Below are 18,694 nucleotides of genomic sequence, written 5' to 3' on the forward strand. Positions count from 1 at the left end.
AGACATCTGCCTATGTTTTTTATCTGAAGATTTAAAGTAAATTGGTAAACAGTTCATTCAGAAAAGTTTACTCTGTGGGGTTAAATACCCAAATGATGTTAAGTTACAGGAATTAACTGAAATGTTTTTTAAAAAAGACCCCTCTGATTGTAAATATTGAATTTTTACTTTAGTGACTTTTAGTTTTACTTATAAATCGACTAATAGAGATTTGTCTCAGAATTATCAATTACTCCTAAATATTTCTCAATCTGTGTATAGCATATTTATAGGAATACTCTTTTTAAAGCAAGACATTTTAGAAATGTTCCTATTAGTGAATGACATAATAGAGATTACTGATCTAGGAGACTAAAAAAAAAAAAAGACACAAAACAAGCAAACAAAAAAACCCTTTTTACTCTCAATTTTGCCACCTACTTAATGTCATTAGAAAATCTCTTCAGAATCATATATAAGGTTCTGAGCCTAATTCTTCCTCTTACTTGTTTATTTAGCATACCCACTTATATCAGGAAATAGCAAAATAAGATAGTATAGTAGTATCTTGATTTTATTCCTTCAGTATGTTAGATAACTACTCTTAACCTCAGTTTACTAATCTATAAAATGGATATAATAGTTCCATTTTGGTGATGATTAGATGAGTTTATATTTGTGCTTTGCTTGAGTTATACTTTAACTATAAGACATGGTAGCTATGTAATTATAATTGTTATTTTTAAATGTCATTTTTAGTTGTTATAGTAATTCTAACAGTAGGGATAATTATAATTATTATTAATAACCGTGTTTTAGTGTCCTCATCTACCAAATAAGGAGAACCTGTATTCCTTTCAGAATTCCATAACAAAACTGCATTGCACTATTTTATTTTGAAGTGTCCTCTAATAGAGGATTTAAGATATTTTGCTAAGTCTTACCTTTATGCATAAGTACTCAACTTGACATGTGACAGTTAGTAATAAATTACTGGTTTTTGATAGAAGAGTAATTACTGTCCCCAGGTTTATCAGTTTCCTAAAACCCTCCATTTCACTTTGCTATTACCAAAATTTTGCTTGCTCTTCACAAATAGTTAATGTCAGTTATTTTATTTTACCATCATATTAACAGAAACTAGAATTAAAAATCTTCATGTTTAATTCTTTTTCTTGTTCTGAGCCTAATAACTTCAATTTGGTAGTAGCAAATAGATGGTAGTACGCTTATATGGTATTTGTGTTGTTTTCTACTAGGAGGTGAGAGAGTGACTTACCACTTGTAAAATTTATTCTTAGCTTGTATGTTGATTTATGTGATAAACTGTAGTGAAAAAATAGGAAGTTGCCCAGTTTCTTGTTCACTGTATGTGTATCTGGTAAATGCACTGTATTAGAATCTTATACTCTTTCCCCTTAGAAGAAATTATGTATGTTTGAAACTGAGCTGCTTAATCTTGACATTCTCCCAAAACTAATCATGTTTCCCTTTCATCCTAGTTTGAACTTGGTTCCTTCAACCTAGAGAAAGTTGCAAACCCGGCTGAGGTCATTAGAAAACTTATTTGTGACTGCCTGGACACCACTGCAGAAAACCAAGCCAAAAATGAGCACCTGCAGAGAGAAAATGAAAGGCTTCTGAGAGATTGGAATGATGTTCAAGGACGGTGTGTACAAAATTTGCTTATATCATAAAAACTCTAAGCTCTTTGTATCTTTGTAGCTATAGGGTAATGATTTATGCATTCATCATGTATTTAGACACATATATTTAAAATGAAATCTGTCATTAATTGGACCTTTACTTGATATGATTGAACCAAATTATTGGTCCTTATTGTACATTATAGGAACACATTAATACTTTTAGGTTTTGAGTATTTGGTGGGACCAGCAAACTAATAACAATAAGGAGTAACTGGACAATGAGAATCAGAACCCATTAATATTAAAGTTTAGGAAGTTGATATTTATAAGGATTAGTTTAGCTCAAAGTTTTGTACAACTAATGAATAAAAAAGAGACATGAAATGTAAATAAACACAATTGATTCCTTATTTGGAATCTTTTTTTGTGTGACATCTCTTTCAGGTGAAGTGTGTTTTGGCTCCTGATACTTATTTTGCTGATTGATTGAAAATTCACACTATCAGCATTTTAAAAAGAAGTTATTGTTACTATTGGATAAGACATTTGGAAGCCTCTCTTTTCCTGCTTTTGCCTCTTACCTTTTAAATGATGAAGAAGAAAGTGACTTATCTTCTCTATTATGCATTTTCTCAACTATATCACATCTAGGCTATTCCAGGGGATAGCCTGTTTTACTCTATTATGTAAAAGATGTTTGAAAGAAATAAAATGCATGTGGTGAATATTTATATCTCTACAGAGAAATATTAATATACTCTGAATGCATTTGTACAAATATACATTACAACATTTGAAAGCATTATGTAGAATTCATAAAATAATATTAATAGTAATTATTATTATATCCAATATATAAAGTAGATTTTTTTTTCTTTCATTCAAACCAGTAGTTCTAAAACATAAGAATATACATCCAATTTAGATTCTTTTTAGGACACTCAGTAGGATTGTTCTATATAGACATTAGTAAGTATAGAGCACATGAAAAATGTGAAGGATTTTATCACCATCAATGTATGTATGTGAAAACGGAGTTGACTGGAAGAAACTGTTTCTATACATTCAATTATATTTATTAATTAATGCAAGACATGTGAACTTAGCACCTATTACCTGAAACTTGGTTATATTTGGTTCTCATTTATTATTTTAGCAAAATATTTATCTTATTCTCTTCTAACTCTGAGTTAATTTTCGTCTCCAATTATATAACATGATTAGACCAAATTAAAACTATGTAATTGTTAGGAAGCCAGACAGAAAAATAAGTTAATATTTCTCTTTAACTTTCTCTTTAAAATTCATGTTAGTATGAATTAATATCAAATATCTGTTCTAGAAAGCATGTTTTGGGGCCTATGTCTATAGTTTGGGTGTGCTTTTCTATTTCGTATACAAAATGAATCAAATTAAAGGAGGTGTACTATGATCGTGATAACCTTTATATTTAAAACTCAAAGTATCCTCAGGATGATAGGAAATTTGATCCACAAATTGCCCACAAAAATGCAGACTGGGTACTTGGTACTTGAACAAATTGCTTTAAAATGTCTGCCAGAGGTTGAAAGACGTATTATCTCATCAGTATTCAACAGCACTGCCATAGAATGGAAAGCAGCAGGGAACAAAGATGAGACAGAGGAAACAAATGCACCCTGTGCTGTAAAACAGTTTGTGAGGGGTGCACGTAATATGTGGCCCACAGATGCTTGATTTGCTATTTCTGAACTATCCAGAAAGTGCTTTTGTTGTTGTGGCAAAAGGTTTCCTGTTTGATCAAAAGCACAGCCATGTAGCTTATCACTAGTCTCATTATGCTCCAGCTTTTCTGTTTTTGTAAATACTGGATCACATATCTTCTTCAGGGATTGAAGATGTGCACCCTTGGGATGACCCTCCGAACAGAGGAAAGAGAATCCATTCCAGAGAATTCTAGGCTCTTGATAGTATTTCAGGTGTTAGATTGGTAGCTTTATTTCCCAAATTTCATTTTCTTTCCCATGAGAGAGAAAGTGGCCATTTTAAAGAGCTGTATCTTGGTCATGGCCAAGGAGTATTTTCTGAAGTGTTCCCTCTCCGGAGCCTTAGTACACTGGGAAATGAGCAAGGGACTTAGAGCTCCAGCTTCCATAAGGGTAGTATTTATCAAGAGTCTTCAGAGCGATTAGAAATAGGGCATGAAAATACTGAGTTAGAAAACTGACTGCATAGAAAGCAGACAATCTTTAGTGTTGAGGCCATCTCCTTAGGCCTGGCCACAGTTCATTTCCCTGGCTGCTTCTGATGCTTCTGATAAGTCTTGTATCAGTGTCCATCCATGATCCAATCATTTCTTCCTTGTCATTGTTCTAGACTGTGTATGTGTGGGGGAGTAAAGAGGGCAGAGGCACAAAATAGTGCTGAAAATTACCTTAGAAGCTATGGTAGATAGGTCTGAAATATATTTAATCCCTGATAGTATATTATATAAGCAAAAAACAATCGTATACACATGTGCTTATGCCATGGAAAATGTTTTATGATATGTTAAGAGGAGAAATGTCAATTACCAAAAATATGAATACTATCTCATTTCATATAAAATTTATCTGTAGATAGAGAATATCTAGAAGTGTAAGATTAAATGATAATAGTATGTGTCTGGAATTGTGGATTAAATTTTCCTTTTCTTTTTGGGGGTATTTTTTGCATATATTTTTGTATTTAAATATGTACCATTATTATGATCAGAGCCAACTCTAAAGCTATATCCATTTGGGATGACAGTGGAGAATAAAGAATGTCTGAGTAAGGAATGAGGAATTACAATATGAGTTAAAGAATGAGCTGTAATGTGTAGTCTTTCAACGTATATATTTGATGTTCTTTTTTATGTACCATTTAATAATTGCAGTCTTAACTCCATTTTAAAGTGACATTACTGGATTAATTTCATTTTGTATAGTTTAGATTAGGAGAAAACCTTAGAAATATTGTATGTGAATCCTTAGGTAGTTAGCTATATTTATTTCACTGGTTTTTCCTATTTAGTTTCAAATAACAACTCTCAAGCTCCCTGTTACTGAATAGGTCTTTTGTTTGCACTCAGACATCAAGTTAGAAACTCTCCAGCTTTATTCTGAGTTCAAGTTATTAAACCTATAATTGGAGGCAGTTTTCAGCAGATTGAATTGGGTTGACACTCAGGGAATCATTAGAATAGAAGAGACCTTGAAAGCTCTTCCACTTCATCTCTCTGCCTTCAAGCTAGGATCATATTATAGCCAGATGAATTCAGTCTGATTTTTAAAGACCTCAAGAGATACCTTCAACTCCCCTTGGTAGCCCATTACATTGTTTAAGAACAGTCACAGTCAGAAACCTTTTCCTTCCATCTATTGGTAATCTGAGTCCTTCATGGTATACTCAAAGGCCATTTCCTCTTGTTCTGACATCGGAAAGGATGAGGAACAGCTGTTTACCATCTTCTCCAGTACTAAAAGGCTTATTAAATCTCTTTACCACTGCTTTCTTTTCCAGTTTTTTTTTTTAGCATTCTTTGTCCTCTGAACTCTATGCAGATTTTCTTTTGCTAAACAACCCTAACCTGGGTATAAATTCGGCTAGAACTGATTGTAAATATAAGGATTACTGCACTGTTTCTAAGTACCACATGTTCACATTTATGTATCTTTTATTTTTGGTTATCATTTAATCTATTGTTTTATTTTGAATGTTATTTCTGTATGAGATTACCTTGTTTCTGCTCTCGTTTTTGTTGTGTTTCTGACATTTGTTTTTAAATTCTTTGTTTTCCCATCCAGAAATATTTTATTTTGAATATTCAGTGTTTTCCATATTTAGTTGTTTTTTTTTTTCTTAACGACTATGCTTTGGTCCAAGTTCCTAGATACCTCAGTCCTAGGTTACTAATTAAACTTAACTTTATTGTTCTGTTATTTCAGTCACTGTTGAAAGGATGAAGCATCATTAGGCCTTTCCTGTTTGGTGTTATTTAGGGTTTCATCAGATTTAAGCTTTGCTTTGGGATGATCCTTGGACTAGTTGTGGTCTGATCTAGGTGTATGTGAGCTCTCCTTTAGTATCACTAAACTTAGCACTGCATCCATGTCTCACCTACTAATACCTGTCCAATTCATAAGGTAGAGGGTTGGCAGGAGGCAAGTGCAATGAAAGGCATAATAACAATATCATGCTGTAAGGGAGGACTGGCATTACAGATGGCATGGGGGGATGCTACCTCTAGTTATTGAATATTAGTAAAAAGATAGCATTCTCTGAACTTGTTGATAAATAATTGAGTAAATTTATGTCCTGAAACTATTCACAATAATACTGTGTTCCAGCCAACCCGCACTCTCCAGCTTTGTCTAGGAAGTGTTACCCAGTTTAATAATCAAAAGTTTGGTTGCAACAGAATCCTAAAGCTTCGCTAAAACTGAGCAAGATTTACTCACAAGATGCCATTCATTCTATTGAGTGTGCTTTCCTGTCACAGAAATGACAACGTAGCTATGACACTAGCTGTTTAGATTAGTAATATTCTTTAGACAAAAATAATGTATTTTATTTTAATATCTTCATTTTTCATTCATGAGTTATACCAGTTAATTTTAATAAAAGTTTGGAAATTTGCTTGATATTTGATAAGTATACATAATCTTTCAATCAAGAATTATTAAGTGATTTATATGGAAATTAAATACGCATTTAAATCAGATAAATTAGTAATTGGATTGGTTACTATTGTTATAGTTTTATATATTAAATTATACAAGATTTTTATTATAAATTTTTATAACTGATTTTTACTTTGCATATATTTAAAATAGTTTATTATATACTCAGGCATTTTAGTGATATGTATGTTCTAGTCATCTTTTAAAAGTTGTTGTTATTATTATGTTGCATTGGAAAATAGTACAAGAAAGTGAGAAAATAATATTCACATAGCACTTTGCATCTGAGATATAAATGCTTCAGATAGACCATCAGTATTGGCAGCTCCTCTTCAACTTTGGCTCTGTATTTTTCCTACACCTTTCGAGTGTACTTCTTTCTCAGACAGCTTTGCTTGATGATAGGGATACTACTATATTAATATTTACCACAATTTTTTAGAAGCTGAAGAAGATGAAAAACATTACTGTTATAGTAGTAAATAGCTGTTAAAGGAGTGAAAAATATAATATTCAGAATCACTGGTTGTCCATTTCTTTATAAGATGTCCATATTAACCTGACTTCATTCGTCTAATAAATAGCTGTTCAACATTTGTTGAATGCTAAACACTGTGCTAGGCATTGAGGATAAAGCAGCCAATAAAAACACACATGCTCTCAGCCCTTATGGAGTTCACAGCCTTGGCAATGACTATGCTTTAAGACTGCTGTAATTGGTTTCAGAAAATATAATGCCATATGTTCCCTTTCATCCCATGAAAGGCCCTAATTTTTGCCTTCTAGATAGGTAGTCTGTTGAAAGTGTAGGGGCATAAATATCAAAGGTATCAAATTTTGACATTTTCGTGTCCAATTATTTTGCTGAAAAAATATATTTACATTTATAAACATATAAAATGAAAATATTAGGATACCTTTATAGAACAAGAATAAATAAACAGTATGCTAAAGAGAAAATCAGGCAGAGCTAGACTACTTTTAAATGAATATATTACATGAAATAATTTATTTCTGAATCTTTAAAACAGATGTTTATTCATGGTGTGTATGTGCATGCACATATCAACTATATGCAGCCTCTGCTAGATTGTCTTCTTTATATATATCTGGGAGATTAAAATTAGTACAATCTCTTGCTAGCTTATTTGAACATTGTAGAAAGAATTATAAATGATAGAGAATTGTGTTTTGTCTTATATATCCAAAATAAAGATATATAGTGTTTCACATTTGCTGTTTCATTAATCTTTCCTTAGAAATTTTCAAGTTAGTTACTTTATTTTGTGTGTGTGTGTGTGTGTGTCTGGGTGTGTTTTGTTGGGTTATAAGATACGACTGGATATGTCTTATTCTCACTGTGGAGCAGTTTATAATTTATTTAGGGAAAACAGATTAGGTAAATCTCTTAATCACAAAACAAGATCATGGTTGCTATTATAGTAATATTAACAGTACAAGAAACTTAGGCTATAGTTTCTCTTGTTTGAAATTTCTCCCATAAAGATATTCTTTTGGAAATAAACCATGGTTGTGGATAAGTTATTACATTTAGGCATTCAGATGTTTTAAAAGCTTTTTTTGGTATCAGTTTCCAATTTGATTTTTATCTCAGTATGTAAACTACAAACGCTAATAATAAGTTCTAATTATTTAATTATCTATATAAAACTTTAAATCAATGAAGACATGTAAAGTGATTTTAATTGTATTTTTCTTGAAAAAATTTTTCTGAAATCATCTTCAGTATTAGATTGAATAATATCAATGCCAAGAAAATCTGCATGATGTATTTATTTGTGTATTTACATTTTAGATTTGAAAAATGTGTGAGTGCTAAGGAAGCTGTGGAGACTGACCTTTATAAACGGTTTGTTCTGGTGCTGAATGAGAAGAAAGCAAAGATCAGAAGCTTACATAAATTGTTAAATGAAGTTCAAGAACCAGAAAAGAACATGGAGCATGAAAGGTATTTTGACCATTGTGTTTTGGAGACAGCAGATGCATACATTTAAGGGGAATTCCTTCCCAAAGTTCATGAAAGTTAGATGCCAATGTTTTAGTATTATGAGGTCATTTGATAGTCTGGGGTTGGATGCTCTGGTTGTTAGATGCAAGTGGACTGGAGAATTCTAAATATGGTCTTTCCATGTCTGCCCAACTGTCACACCTACACATAGATAAATCTCATGCCAGTTTTGTGATTTAAATAATGTTTAATTCTTAGACATCACTAAGAAATATACTAATTAAGAACTTTCATTTTCTATGGAACCACAGAGCTGGACACACATTTTTAATCTTGATGTCTAAGCAGTGATTAATTTTAGAATCAAGTGGCTCTGAGTATGGATATGTACTTAATTTTCAAGGAAGAATCATGGGTGACTTATGACTGATATGGCGTGGACAGTTATAAGTATTTGAGGCATTAGCTGATATAGGTTTGGGTCTATTACCCTGAATCTGAGAGAAGGAACAGGTTTACTAATGACATCATACAAAGAATATAACTTTGATGTCAGATGATTCTAGTTCAAGTGTTGGTCTGGTACTCATATCTAGTAGTACGTGACTTTGGGCAAGTCCTTTAAACTCTCTGTGGTTTAAAACCAAACCTTACTTAGGTATTTTATAATAAGAATAAAAGTGTGCATCTCAGAATTTTGGGGAGACCAAATGAGAGGCAGAACTGCTTTGAAATCAGGAAAATATTGAACACTTTGTGACCCACAAAAGGTGATTTGGAAGGATAGTAATTTGATTTGATAGATGAATAATAAGTGATAAGAAACATTCGAGAATTAACTATAGTGAGCACTAAGCCACATTTAGATTAGGTAAAAGAGAAACTTGTCCTTAAGAGAGTTAACATATAGTCTTTGAAGTGCTTTTATCTTAATCATATATATTTCAATGTATATTTGTTTAATTATAATGTTTTTCCAGGGATATTTTCTATAATGACTTACTGGTGAAGTGGATGCCTAGCCAGGAATGAACCCATAATGTATAATTATACCTCTCTCTGTTTCTAGAGAAACTACAACACATTCCGAAGTGACTGCTGACAGAGATGCAGTCTATGATGAGAGCACTGATGAAGAAAGTGGAACCCCACCGAATCCCTCCGTGTTAGCTCCAGGTAAACTAAAGACATCTATTTCGTTTGTCAAATATCTCGCTGGGGCTTATTATCTATTACTTATTATGATAATAGACCATAATGAAAAATGCTATGAAAACAATTTTTCTACAAAAATTATTTAGGGTTTTGAGTCTAAGACCTCAAAATAGTTAATGTTAAAAATTAATATTTATTATAAAATGCAGCAATATTAAAATATAAATTAATATTTTTTTATAAAATGCATTAGCAATGACAAAACAAGCAAGCGTGCACACACACACACACACACACACCAAGGTATATTATTCCTTATTAAACACAGATACATAAGCAATAAGCAAGATACGCCTTCACACTAGGTATCTTCCGGCTCTAAGCTGGATGCCTTTAACATTTAGATCTTATCTAGCTAGAGCTGTTGGTCGGGAATGGAGCAGGGTGCTTTAGAATAAAATGCTTAGGTTTTCCTGAGGTTGAGTCATTCTCTCACTATTTAGAAAAGTAATTGTAATAGGGTGAGATGGGTTAAGGAGGAAGATAACAAATGGCAGTTTAAAGTACCTGAGCCTTGCTCAGTCCCTCAGATCAAGTACCCAGCAAGTTTTTAAATCCACAGAGTATTTTTCTAGAATTGTATAGATTTCCTGGAGGTGGGAGCTCCTGAACTCATATTTACAGGATTCTGACATAGGCCCAATATTCTCAAAACAAATATTTGATTCATTTATTTAGCAAATGTATTTTTCAGTGTCGATTATGTGCCAGGAACTTTTCTATGCAGTAGAGAGCAAACCACAAAAATTTCTTTTTTTCTAGAGTTTAAATTCTAGCCAGGGAAACATAATAACAAGATGAACAAATTAAAGTATGTTAGGTAGGGATAAATGCTGAAGAGAAAAATAAACCAGGGAAAGATGCTTTAAAAAAAAAATGTCAGAGTAGGAATAGAGATGAGGGTTGTGGTTTTAGCTAGGGCATCAGAAAAGGCTTCAGGGAGAAGATGACAAGTCTGTTTGTATGAAGAGCATGCCAGGCAGGAAAAGCAGTTAAATACAAAGCCCTTGATGTGAGACTTTGCCTATGTGATCAAGCATTAGGACAGACAGCAGTATGCATAAAGTGGAAAGATGAAGTCAGGTGGAATTGGGAGGTGAGGTCCAAGAGGCCAGATCATGTTTAAGGTCTTATATGCTATTGCAAGGATTTCAACTTTTGCTTTGAGTTAAAATGTTGCAGAATTTTAAACAGTCAAGTGATATGATCTGAGTTAAGTTTTTACAAGATAAATATGGCTGTTGTGTTTAGAATAGGGTATAGGATAATAAGCAGAGAAGGATATATAACAAATGGAAAGCTAGTTCAACAATGAGTGGAGGGTGAGAGGGGCTTAGACCAGAGAGATTTCAGTGAAGATGGTAAACAAAAGGCAGATTGTAGAAACGTTTAGAGGCAGCAGGATTTGCTGATGAAATAGGTATGGGTCATGAGAGAAAGACATACCGATGATGGTTACATTTTTTGGAATGAACTACTGAAGGCAAGCAATTGACCTACAGAGTTGAAGGAGATTGCAAGAGGAAGGTTTTGAATTCAGTTTTAGAAACATTAATTCTGAGATGTTGAATAGGGGGTTGGATTTACAAATTTGGAGTTTGAGGGCAGGCTTCTTGCTGACATATAAGTAATGATGGTGTTTAGAGCTGGCTAAGTTCTCAAGGGAGTTAGAGAAGACAGAAAAGAGCAGTGGTCCAAGGACTCAGCCCTAATACACTTGAAGGAAGACGAGGAGACCAAAGAAGACAGAAGGAGTAGCAAATGTTGTAAGTGTGGTATCCTGGAAGCCGAGTCAAGAAAGTATTTCGAGTAGAAGACAGTGGTTAGCAGAGTTGATGCTACAGATTGGGCAAGGAAGATGAGGACTGGGCACCGAGTACCAGTTTTAGCAACGCATATGTTATTGGAGATCCTAATAAAACATTTTCAGTGGAATGGTGGGCAACAGAAGAGCATAGGAAATTCAAAAGGAATGACTGGAGAGAACTGGAGAAGAGTCAGCAAGTATAAGCAATGCTTTTAATAAGTTGCACTATAAAGAAAAGGAAGGACCTGGGGCAGGAGCTGGAGGAAGAAGTGTGATCAAGAGTGTTTTTGTTCTTGTTTTTTTTCTTAGGTGAGAGAAATAATGCCATGTTTGCATACTGGTGGGAGTAAATAAGGAAAGAGGGATAAACTATGTCTAGGCAGTAGGCAGAAGTAAGAATTGCTGGAATACTGTCTCTAAATAGATAAGAAAGATGAGATTAAATGCACAAATGGCAGGATTCGTTTACTTAGGATAACGGGCACTTCCCCTAATGACAGGAAAGTAGATAAAATAAATGGACAGAGATACAGGAAAGTATTTAATTGCAGTCATGGAAACTTACTGGTGTTGATTAAATTAGTTGATTGATTAATCTGATTCTAATTAGATTTGAATTGGATCACACAATCACACACAAACTCATTTTGTATATAAAACTTCATTTGGAGGCTATGCTTGGTTTACATTAGTGGCCCATTTAAAGTGAAATCTTTTCTTAATAATCAAATGTAATTGAAAACTCACAAAGGAAGGGAATCTTTACTCTTTCCAATTTGAACATTGAGAATCTTTATTAAATACAATGGGCTTTGATTTTGTTTCTTAGAGAATCTCACCAACCTTTGATGTAGATGAAAATTATTTTTGAAAAGAAAATATATGGTTAAATATGGGTATAGGAGAATGGGGTCCTTTGTGTGTTCAGTCTCTTTTAAGCAATGCTTTAAACTATAATTATACTATTTAAAATTTGACTAAATGTTTCTTCTCTTCAAAAATGTTTAGGTCATTGCATATTTTTTCTATATTTTACATAGCATTTTTTTTTCTATAACTCATAATTAGTTCTCTACATACTTGACCCATAGGTCTCTGATTCTAATTTTTCTTGCATTTAACTTGCCTTTGACAAGTTTCTGATGTCAAGAATTAAGAGCATTTTTGTTAGAAGTTGTAACTATTCTTTTCCTTCTGCTTCAGTAAGTATTCGTGAAACTAAAGTTTACTAAAAAGAAAAAAAAGTAAATCTCAGATTTACAATACTTGATATTGAATTAAGAACTAGTATTTTATTTATTATTACTGTGTTTTTATGGCAGAGCAGTGAAAATTTCTTCCTTAATTTATTTTGCCATCTTGATAGTAAATGACTTATTCTTATGGTACAAATACATATGTGAATTTATTTCAGATATTTTAGATATTTCAGGTTCATGTGTGCTTTCCCTACAATAAAAACAAGAGGAAAACAGATCGATGTGATTTAATACATTTACTCTATCTTTCAGAAAACGATTTCTTTAAGTGACTAAATGTGTAACTTGATAGTAATTTTCATTATGTAAATAATTTTCATCATTATTAAAGTCACCAAATTTCCTCATGAGTTTTTCCACATTACCTCATTCCTACTTGATAAAGAGGGTTAGTGAAACCACAATTGTTTAGTGATCCACAATATTCTTTCAGGGAAAAGATCTGTTTATTTTTATGCATATACCCAGAAGTAGGGTAGGAATATTATAGTTTGTGAAAAACTGATAGGTAACATTTTTTATGAAAAATCTATCTATTTTATTACTTTTTTCCTCCAAAGTTTTAAAATTTACCACATCATTAGGATCATTGAGGCAATAACTAATGACAAGTGGTCCAATCTAATAAATGACATCATTCTCACACATACATCATACTCACATGTACTCCACCATATTTAAAGATTTAAGAAAAACCTTTAAAGTGTTCATTAACAGTTTATTAGCTAGAAGGACATGTCTAAAGTGTGCTGAAACTTGAACATGAACAACTAAATTTTATATTTTTCTGTATTAAGATTTGCTTTCTCTCTGTCTGAACTTCTGGAATGTCTAGGTAGAAAACAATGATTTTATAGACTCTCTTTCCTAAACCATGACTATACAGGAAAACCCCAGGGTTCATAGATGTTTCACTTTGTTTCAGATTAGGATTATGATAGATAAGGTAGTTGCTGTGTTCCCTATTGATAGCTCAATTCCTGGATTACAAAAGAGGATGGGTTGCTTTCACTCTCATCTAATCGGTATTAGCTCCTTGTGACTTTAAGGATCTCTTGGTTAGTCTGGACTGCTCCTACCTTCAGAGTTTTTTGTTTTTTAATTCAGTGGAAGCCTGTTGAGTTACTATAGATGCTATTAAACAACCTTCTCTACAGGAAACCATCTGTTTCTTTAGTTGAAGTTTAGGATAACATCTAAACTATCCTTGGCTGTGGAGAAACTTCAAGTTGAAGTAGGTCTACTGAATAGTAGGGCCTCACCACAATACACAAAGATGTAAGCTTATTGATGTAGCATCTTCGTGACAAAATAGCCAGCAGTGCATCCAAGTGGCCTTTCATTTGCCCCAACAATATGATTTAACCTAAAAAAATAACTTAAGGTTATGCAGTTTTCTATATTGTTTCAAAACCATTTTAATACTGTAGTAAAAGTAGAAATTATATGTGAAAATAATTTTAAATGTATATGCATATTCTAAGAATTTTAGCCATTATTATAAAACATTTTTTAGTCTTAATATAATTGAAAATGTATATGAATATTAAGTAGAAAAGTTGGATTTATTTTATAGAAATAAGATCTTTATGTGAAGCATATTGAAAACATAGGGTTAATTGGCTCCTAATTAGCCACTACAAGAGGAATTATTTTAATGTCTAGTCAATTAATTTTTATATTATTTTAAAATTATCTTAAATAATCAACATTTTTACATTATAATGACTTCTATTAGAAATTGACAAATTTCTTATTAGAGAACACTTAAATCAGCCTTACCAAAAGTACAAATAAGAAATACACTTATTCTAGAATGTTTTACCCTTTTTGGCTTCATATTAAAGGTGCACAACCAGTAAAAACAAGTAAAATAAGCTTTCTTACCACTTTTCTGCATAATTATTAGCCCGAGATTTAGCACATTAGTTTAATTAGTCCTGCTTCTTAACCAACAGGAAGGTCCCTGTATAACTGCTATCAGTAATTCAGGCTTCTGTTTAGTTGGTGGGCTTCCTGAAAGGAAGTGTGACTATAGAATAGCCTTTTTGAAAATAAATGAATGGCTATGTCAAGCAGTTGATGAATACTGACATAGTAGCTTTTAAAAATAGAACAGAATCCAAAATTTCCAAGTCTCAAAGAGCTCGTTGCTTTGAACAGTGAATGTCTACTCACAGAGGGGATAACATGTACTGCCAAAGCGATTACTCAGAAATTCAGCTTTGGAATCACAGATTATGCCCTTAATCTTATCCAGCTTGTTTATCATAGACACATTTATTTATAAATTCTAAATAAAAAGCTTGATTTAGTAGAACCTATCACAAAACCGGAGAAGCAGTTTGAGTGTATTTCCTAGCAATCATGGGCTCTTACACGTAAGCTGCATTGCTGAGGAATGACATCATATTTTTGAGAAATCGAGATCTAACTAATGTAGTTCTAGATCTTCTAATGCAAGCCCATCATTTTTCAGATGAGGAAACAGAGGCCTAGAAAGATCAAGTGCATTACTGTTGGTAACACAGGAGAAAAGAACGAGAAAGTATTTGACTTCTGTAACAATCGGATCCCTACATTTGCACGTTTCTTTTTGAGACACTATAAAAACCTTTGGGAATTTGCTAACAGTAAGGAAATTGCCACTGATGCAATAAAATAATGAGAACTTTTTTTCTCCTAAAAGGAAGAGAGATCCTACTTATACGTAAATTTTCCATTGAGTTAGTGTCATCAGATTAAACAAACAACACTTTATGCTGTAAAGTTTCTGGAGAAAATTCCAGAATATATGTATTTCTATTGAGGTCATCCCTCTGTATATTTTTAAAAATTTAGATATAATTTATGTTATAATGTTGTGTAAAGTGTACAATGTGTTGATTTGGTATATTATGTATTGCAACGTGATTATCATTGAAGTGTCAGCTAACACCTCTTATCACATCACGTATTTGACATTTCTTTTTTGTGGTGAGAACAATTAAAATCTAGTCTCTAAGCAACTTTGAAGTTTATAATACAGTATTATTGACTATATGCGCTATACTGTACATTAGATTTCTAGGACTTACTGACCTACCAGTTGCAAGTTTGTACCTTTAAACAACATTTCCCTAGTTTCCCTACTCCCAGCCTCTGATAACCATTTTTCAACTCTGTTTTTATGAGTTCGGGCATTTTTAGATTCCACATATAATACATTATTTGTCTTCTCTGTCTGACTTGCCTCACTTCTGTAATATTAATTGCTTCAGATTTTGACTTAGTATTTATACATCTGAGAACTCTCAAATGTATCAAAAGTCATTAGCAAATCTATGAAAATTTCTCTATACCCCACTATTAAAGTATAACTTTGATATGACCTCCTAGTCAACTATTTCTACATCTTTATAAGTTCTTGGAGAGATAAAAATACATTTTGTTAAGAATATATGTCTCTGGTTATAGATAAATAAGAAGGTTGACAAATTCTCTCCTCCAAAAGTAATTATAAATCTAAAATTGTCAAAAAAATAAACATACATTTCAGTGCTTTGGAAATTAGCAAAAGGCAACCAACAATATGAGAAATGTTTATGCTTAAAAATTGCTGAAATTCAGGTAGTAGTAGGGAGTCTGTGGAGTTCTTGCCAAGGCTGCCCTCTTTGCTGTTCCTCCATCCTTCATTCCCTGAACTTGGTAGGTATGAAAGTTCTGTCAGGACCTTGGAGGCCATGAGGACTGGCAACTATTAAGCCATGACCAAAGAGGTCTCACTTAATTATCATCCAGCAGTGTTGTTGGTAGAAGCAATGATCTTGGCAGCAGTGATGAAGTGGGCTGGGCCAGTTTATCTTAATAACCTGAGGTTAGCCTGCTCTGTGGATATGTTTATATTGTCTTTCTACAAGCATCTATGGCTAGGATTTTACAGAGTATGATGGCTTGACATAAGTAGTCATCTACATGATGTTTCAGTGGATAATATATATATGAGAAAAAAAATGTGGTTACTTATTTAACTTAAACAATTTTTTTTTCTTTCTTGCATCATTTCTCAGAGTCTTTAGGATGTTAATGAGCATAATGATGAAGGGTAAAATGCACTGTGAAACAGATCTCTAAATTATAAGACCTTAGGAACTTTTTAAATGGATCTTGTTATTCTATGGAACTCAAGTGAGAAATCCTGCTTTAGATGGTCTTGACTTGTATATTAATTAGATGAGAAAAGGGGAAGTATCTAAAGAAAATAAATATTTTCCCAGGACAGTCTCTGTATATCCCGGCTTTAAGAGGACATGTACTAAATATGGCAGAGGATCATATAACTAAGGATATAATCTCAAAGGACAGAACTTCAAAATAACCCATGAGCATAATATGAAACTTCAGAACATTCAGTGACTTGTAGGAATTCTGAGATTGGTTTAAAAATAACATTTTTACCATCGTTCTGGTGAGGAGACTAGTCTGAGAAGGCACTTAGGACAAATGTTGGTTGATATAATTAATGATCATTGGTGACAGAAACGCTACATAAATGCTATTTAAATTTGGTCTATTCAATTCGAAGTGAATTCTTAACCTCTGGTTCTTAAAGAACATTTAGTGGGAGTATCCTTGAGCCCTTTGGAATTATATGTAAATTATATGTATTTATGCATTTATTAGTTTGCTAAGGCTGCTGTAACAAAGTGTCACAAACTAGGTAGTTCTGGAGGGTGGAAGTCTGAAATCAAGATGTCAACAGGGCTGATTCCTTCTGAGCTCCATGAGGAAAGAATCTGTCCCAGGCCTCTCTCCTTGGCTTGTTGATGACCATCTTCTCCCTGTGTCTGTTCACATCATCTTCCCTCTATGTGGATCTCTACCCAAATTTCATCTTTTAATAAGGAAAATGATCATTTTGGATTAGGGCCCACAGAGATGAGTCATTACTTTATTACCTCTAAATACTGTCTCTTCAAATAAGGTCACATTCTTAAGTACTGGGGATTAAGATTCCAAAATGCCTTTTGACGAGGGGATAGAATTCAACCCATTACAATAAAAATGTACATTTTTTGGAGCAAGGACCCAAATTTTTGTTAGCTTTTCAATGGGGGCTGTGTTCCAAAAAAAATTCAGAACCATTGACCTAGGAGAACAGTGTTTAAACCAGGAAAAATGGAATAAGATATGTTCAAAAGAAACTTAAGCTTAGAGCAAATGAGAAAATGAGATGAAAAAAAGAGAAAATAGCAGTGTTCAAACAGAAACTGAATCACCATCTGTTAATACTTTGAGCTGGAGGTTTTGTCTAGATCTGCACTGTTCAGTAAGGTAGCCACCAGTTACAGGAGATGTGGGTAGTCCAAATTGAAATGTGCTGTAAGGATAAACCACACATTGGACTTCAAACATTTAATATGAGAAAAGAATGTAATATGTCTAATAAGCTTTTATATTAATTATTTATTAAAATAACATTTTGGATATATTTAACTAAATTAAGTACATTATTAATATTAACTTCATCTATTTCTTTTTTACCTTTAAAATGTGGCTAATAGGAAATGTAAAAGTCTGTATGTGACTCACATTATATCTCTATTTGATACACTTAAGATCTATATGATCTTAGCCTTCAGAGAAGTTCCATGTCAAGCTGTTTCTGTGGTTTATAATAGATTTAGATTATTGTGAAAAACCAAACTTTACTACCAAGTCTTCATGAAGCTCTTAATGTAAGGTCATGAGATCTTTAGGGGGGTGTAACTGAATATTTATGCCTAAGAAACACGAAAGGCATTGCGCTGTTTTTTGGATTCATTGTAGTAAGACAGACTTAAGAAAGTCTGAATCATTTATCAATTTGCCCTGGGAAAATGAAGCTAAACTTTTTCACTGGCCCTGTAAAATTGCAGACTATGACCCTGTTGAGACAAAAGGGTGTAATGCATCAACAATCTCTAAGTCAGCAGAATGTCCATATGTAATATGTAGGATTCTCGTCTCTCTGTGATTGTGACAGGGATCTCTACCACAAACAGCTCATCTGGTTCTTTTGGCCATTTCATCAATATCACCTATAAGCCATATGTAAGATCAAAAGGATAGAATAGGTTACAAGTGATAAGATTCTGGAATGCTGCCAGCCCACC

At 32.9% G+C, this 18,694-nt stretch overlaps 1 protein-coding gene across 5 annotated transcripts in view; it reads left to right on the plus strand.

The window, feature by feature from the left end:
• The window catches only part of XRCC4 (X-ray repair cross complementing 4), a 245,624-nt gene that overhangs the window by 92,611 nt on the left and 134,319 nt on the right, over positions 1 to 18,694 (plus strand). For all 5 annotated transcript variants that reach the window (XM_064482156.1, XM_031447654.2, XM_064482150.1 and 2 more), the window contains exons 4-6: positions 1,482 to 1,648; positions 8,127 to 8,279; positions 9,349 to 9,455. In XM_064482156.1, the coding sequence (XP_064338226.1) occupies positions 1,482 to 1,648; positions 8,127 to 8,279; positions 9,349 to 9,455 (427 nt within the window). The remainder of the gene's footprint in view (positions 1 to 1,481; positions 1,649 to 8,126; positions 8,280 to 9,348; positions 9,456 to 18,694) is intronic.

The sequence above is a fragment of the Camelus dromedarius genome, chromosome 3 (assembly GCF_036321535.1).
Source record: "Camelus dromedarius isolate mCamDro1 chromosome 3, mCamDro1.pat, whole genome shotgun sequence".
Taxonomy (NCBI): domain Eukaryota; kingdom Metazoa; phylum Chordata; class Mammalia; order Artiodactyla; family Camelidae; genus Camelus; species Camelus dromedarius.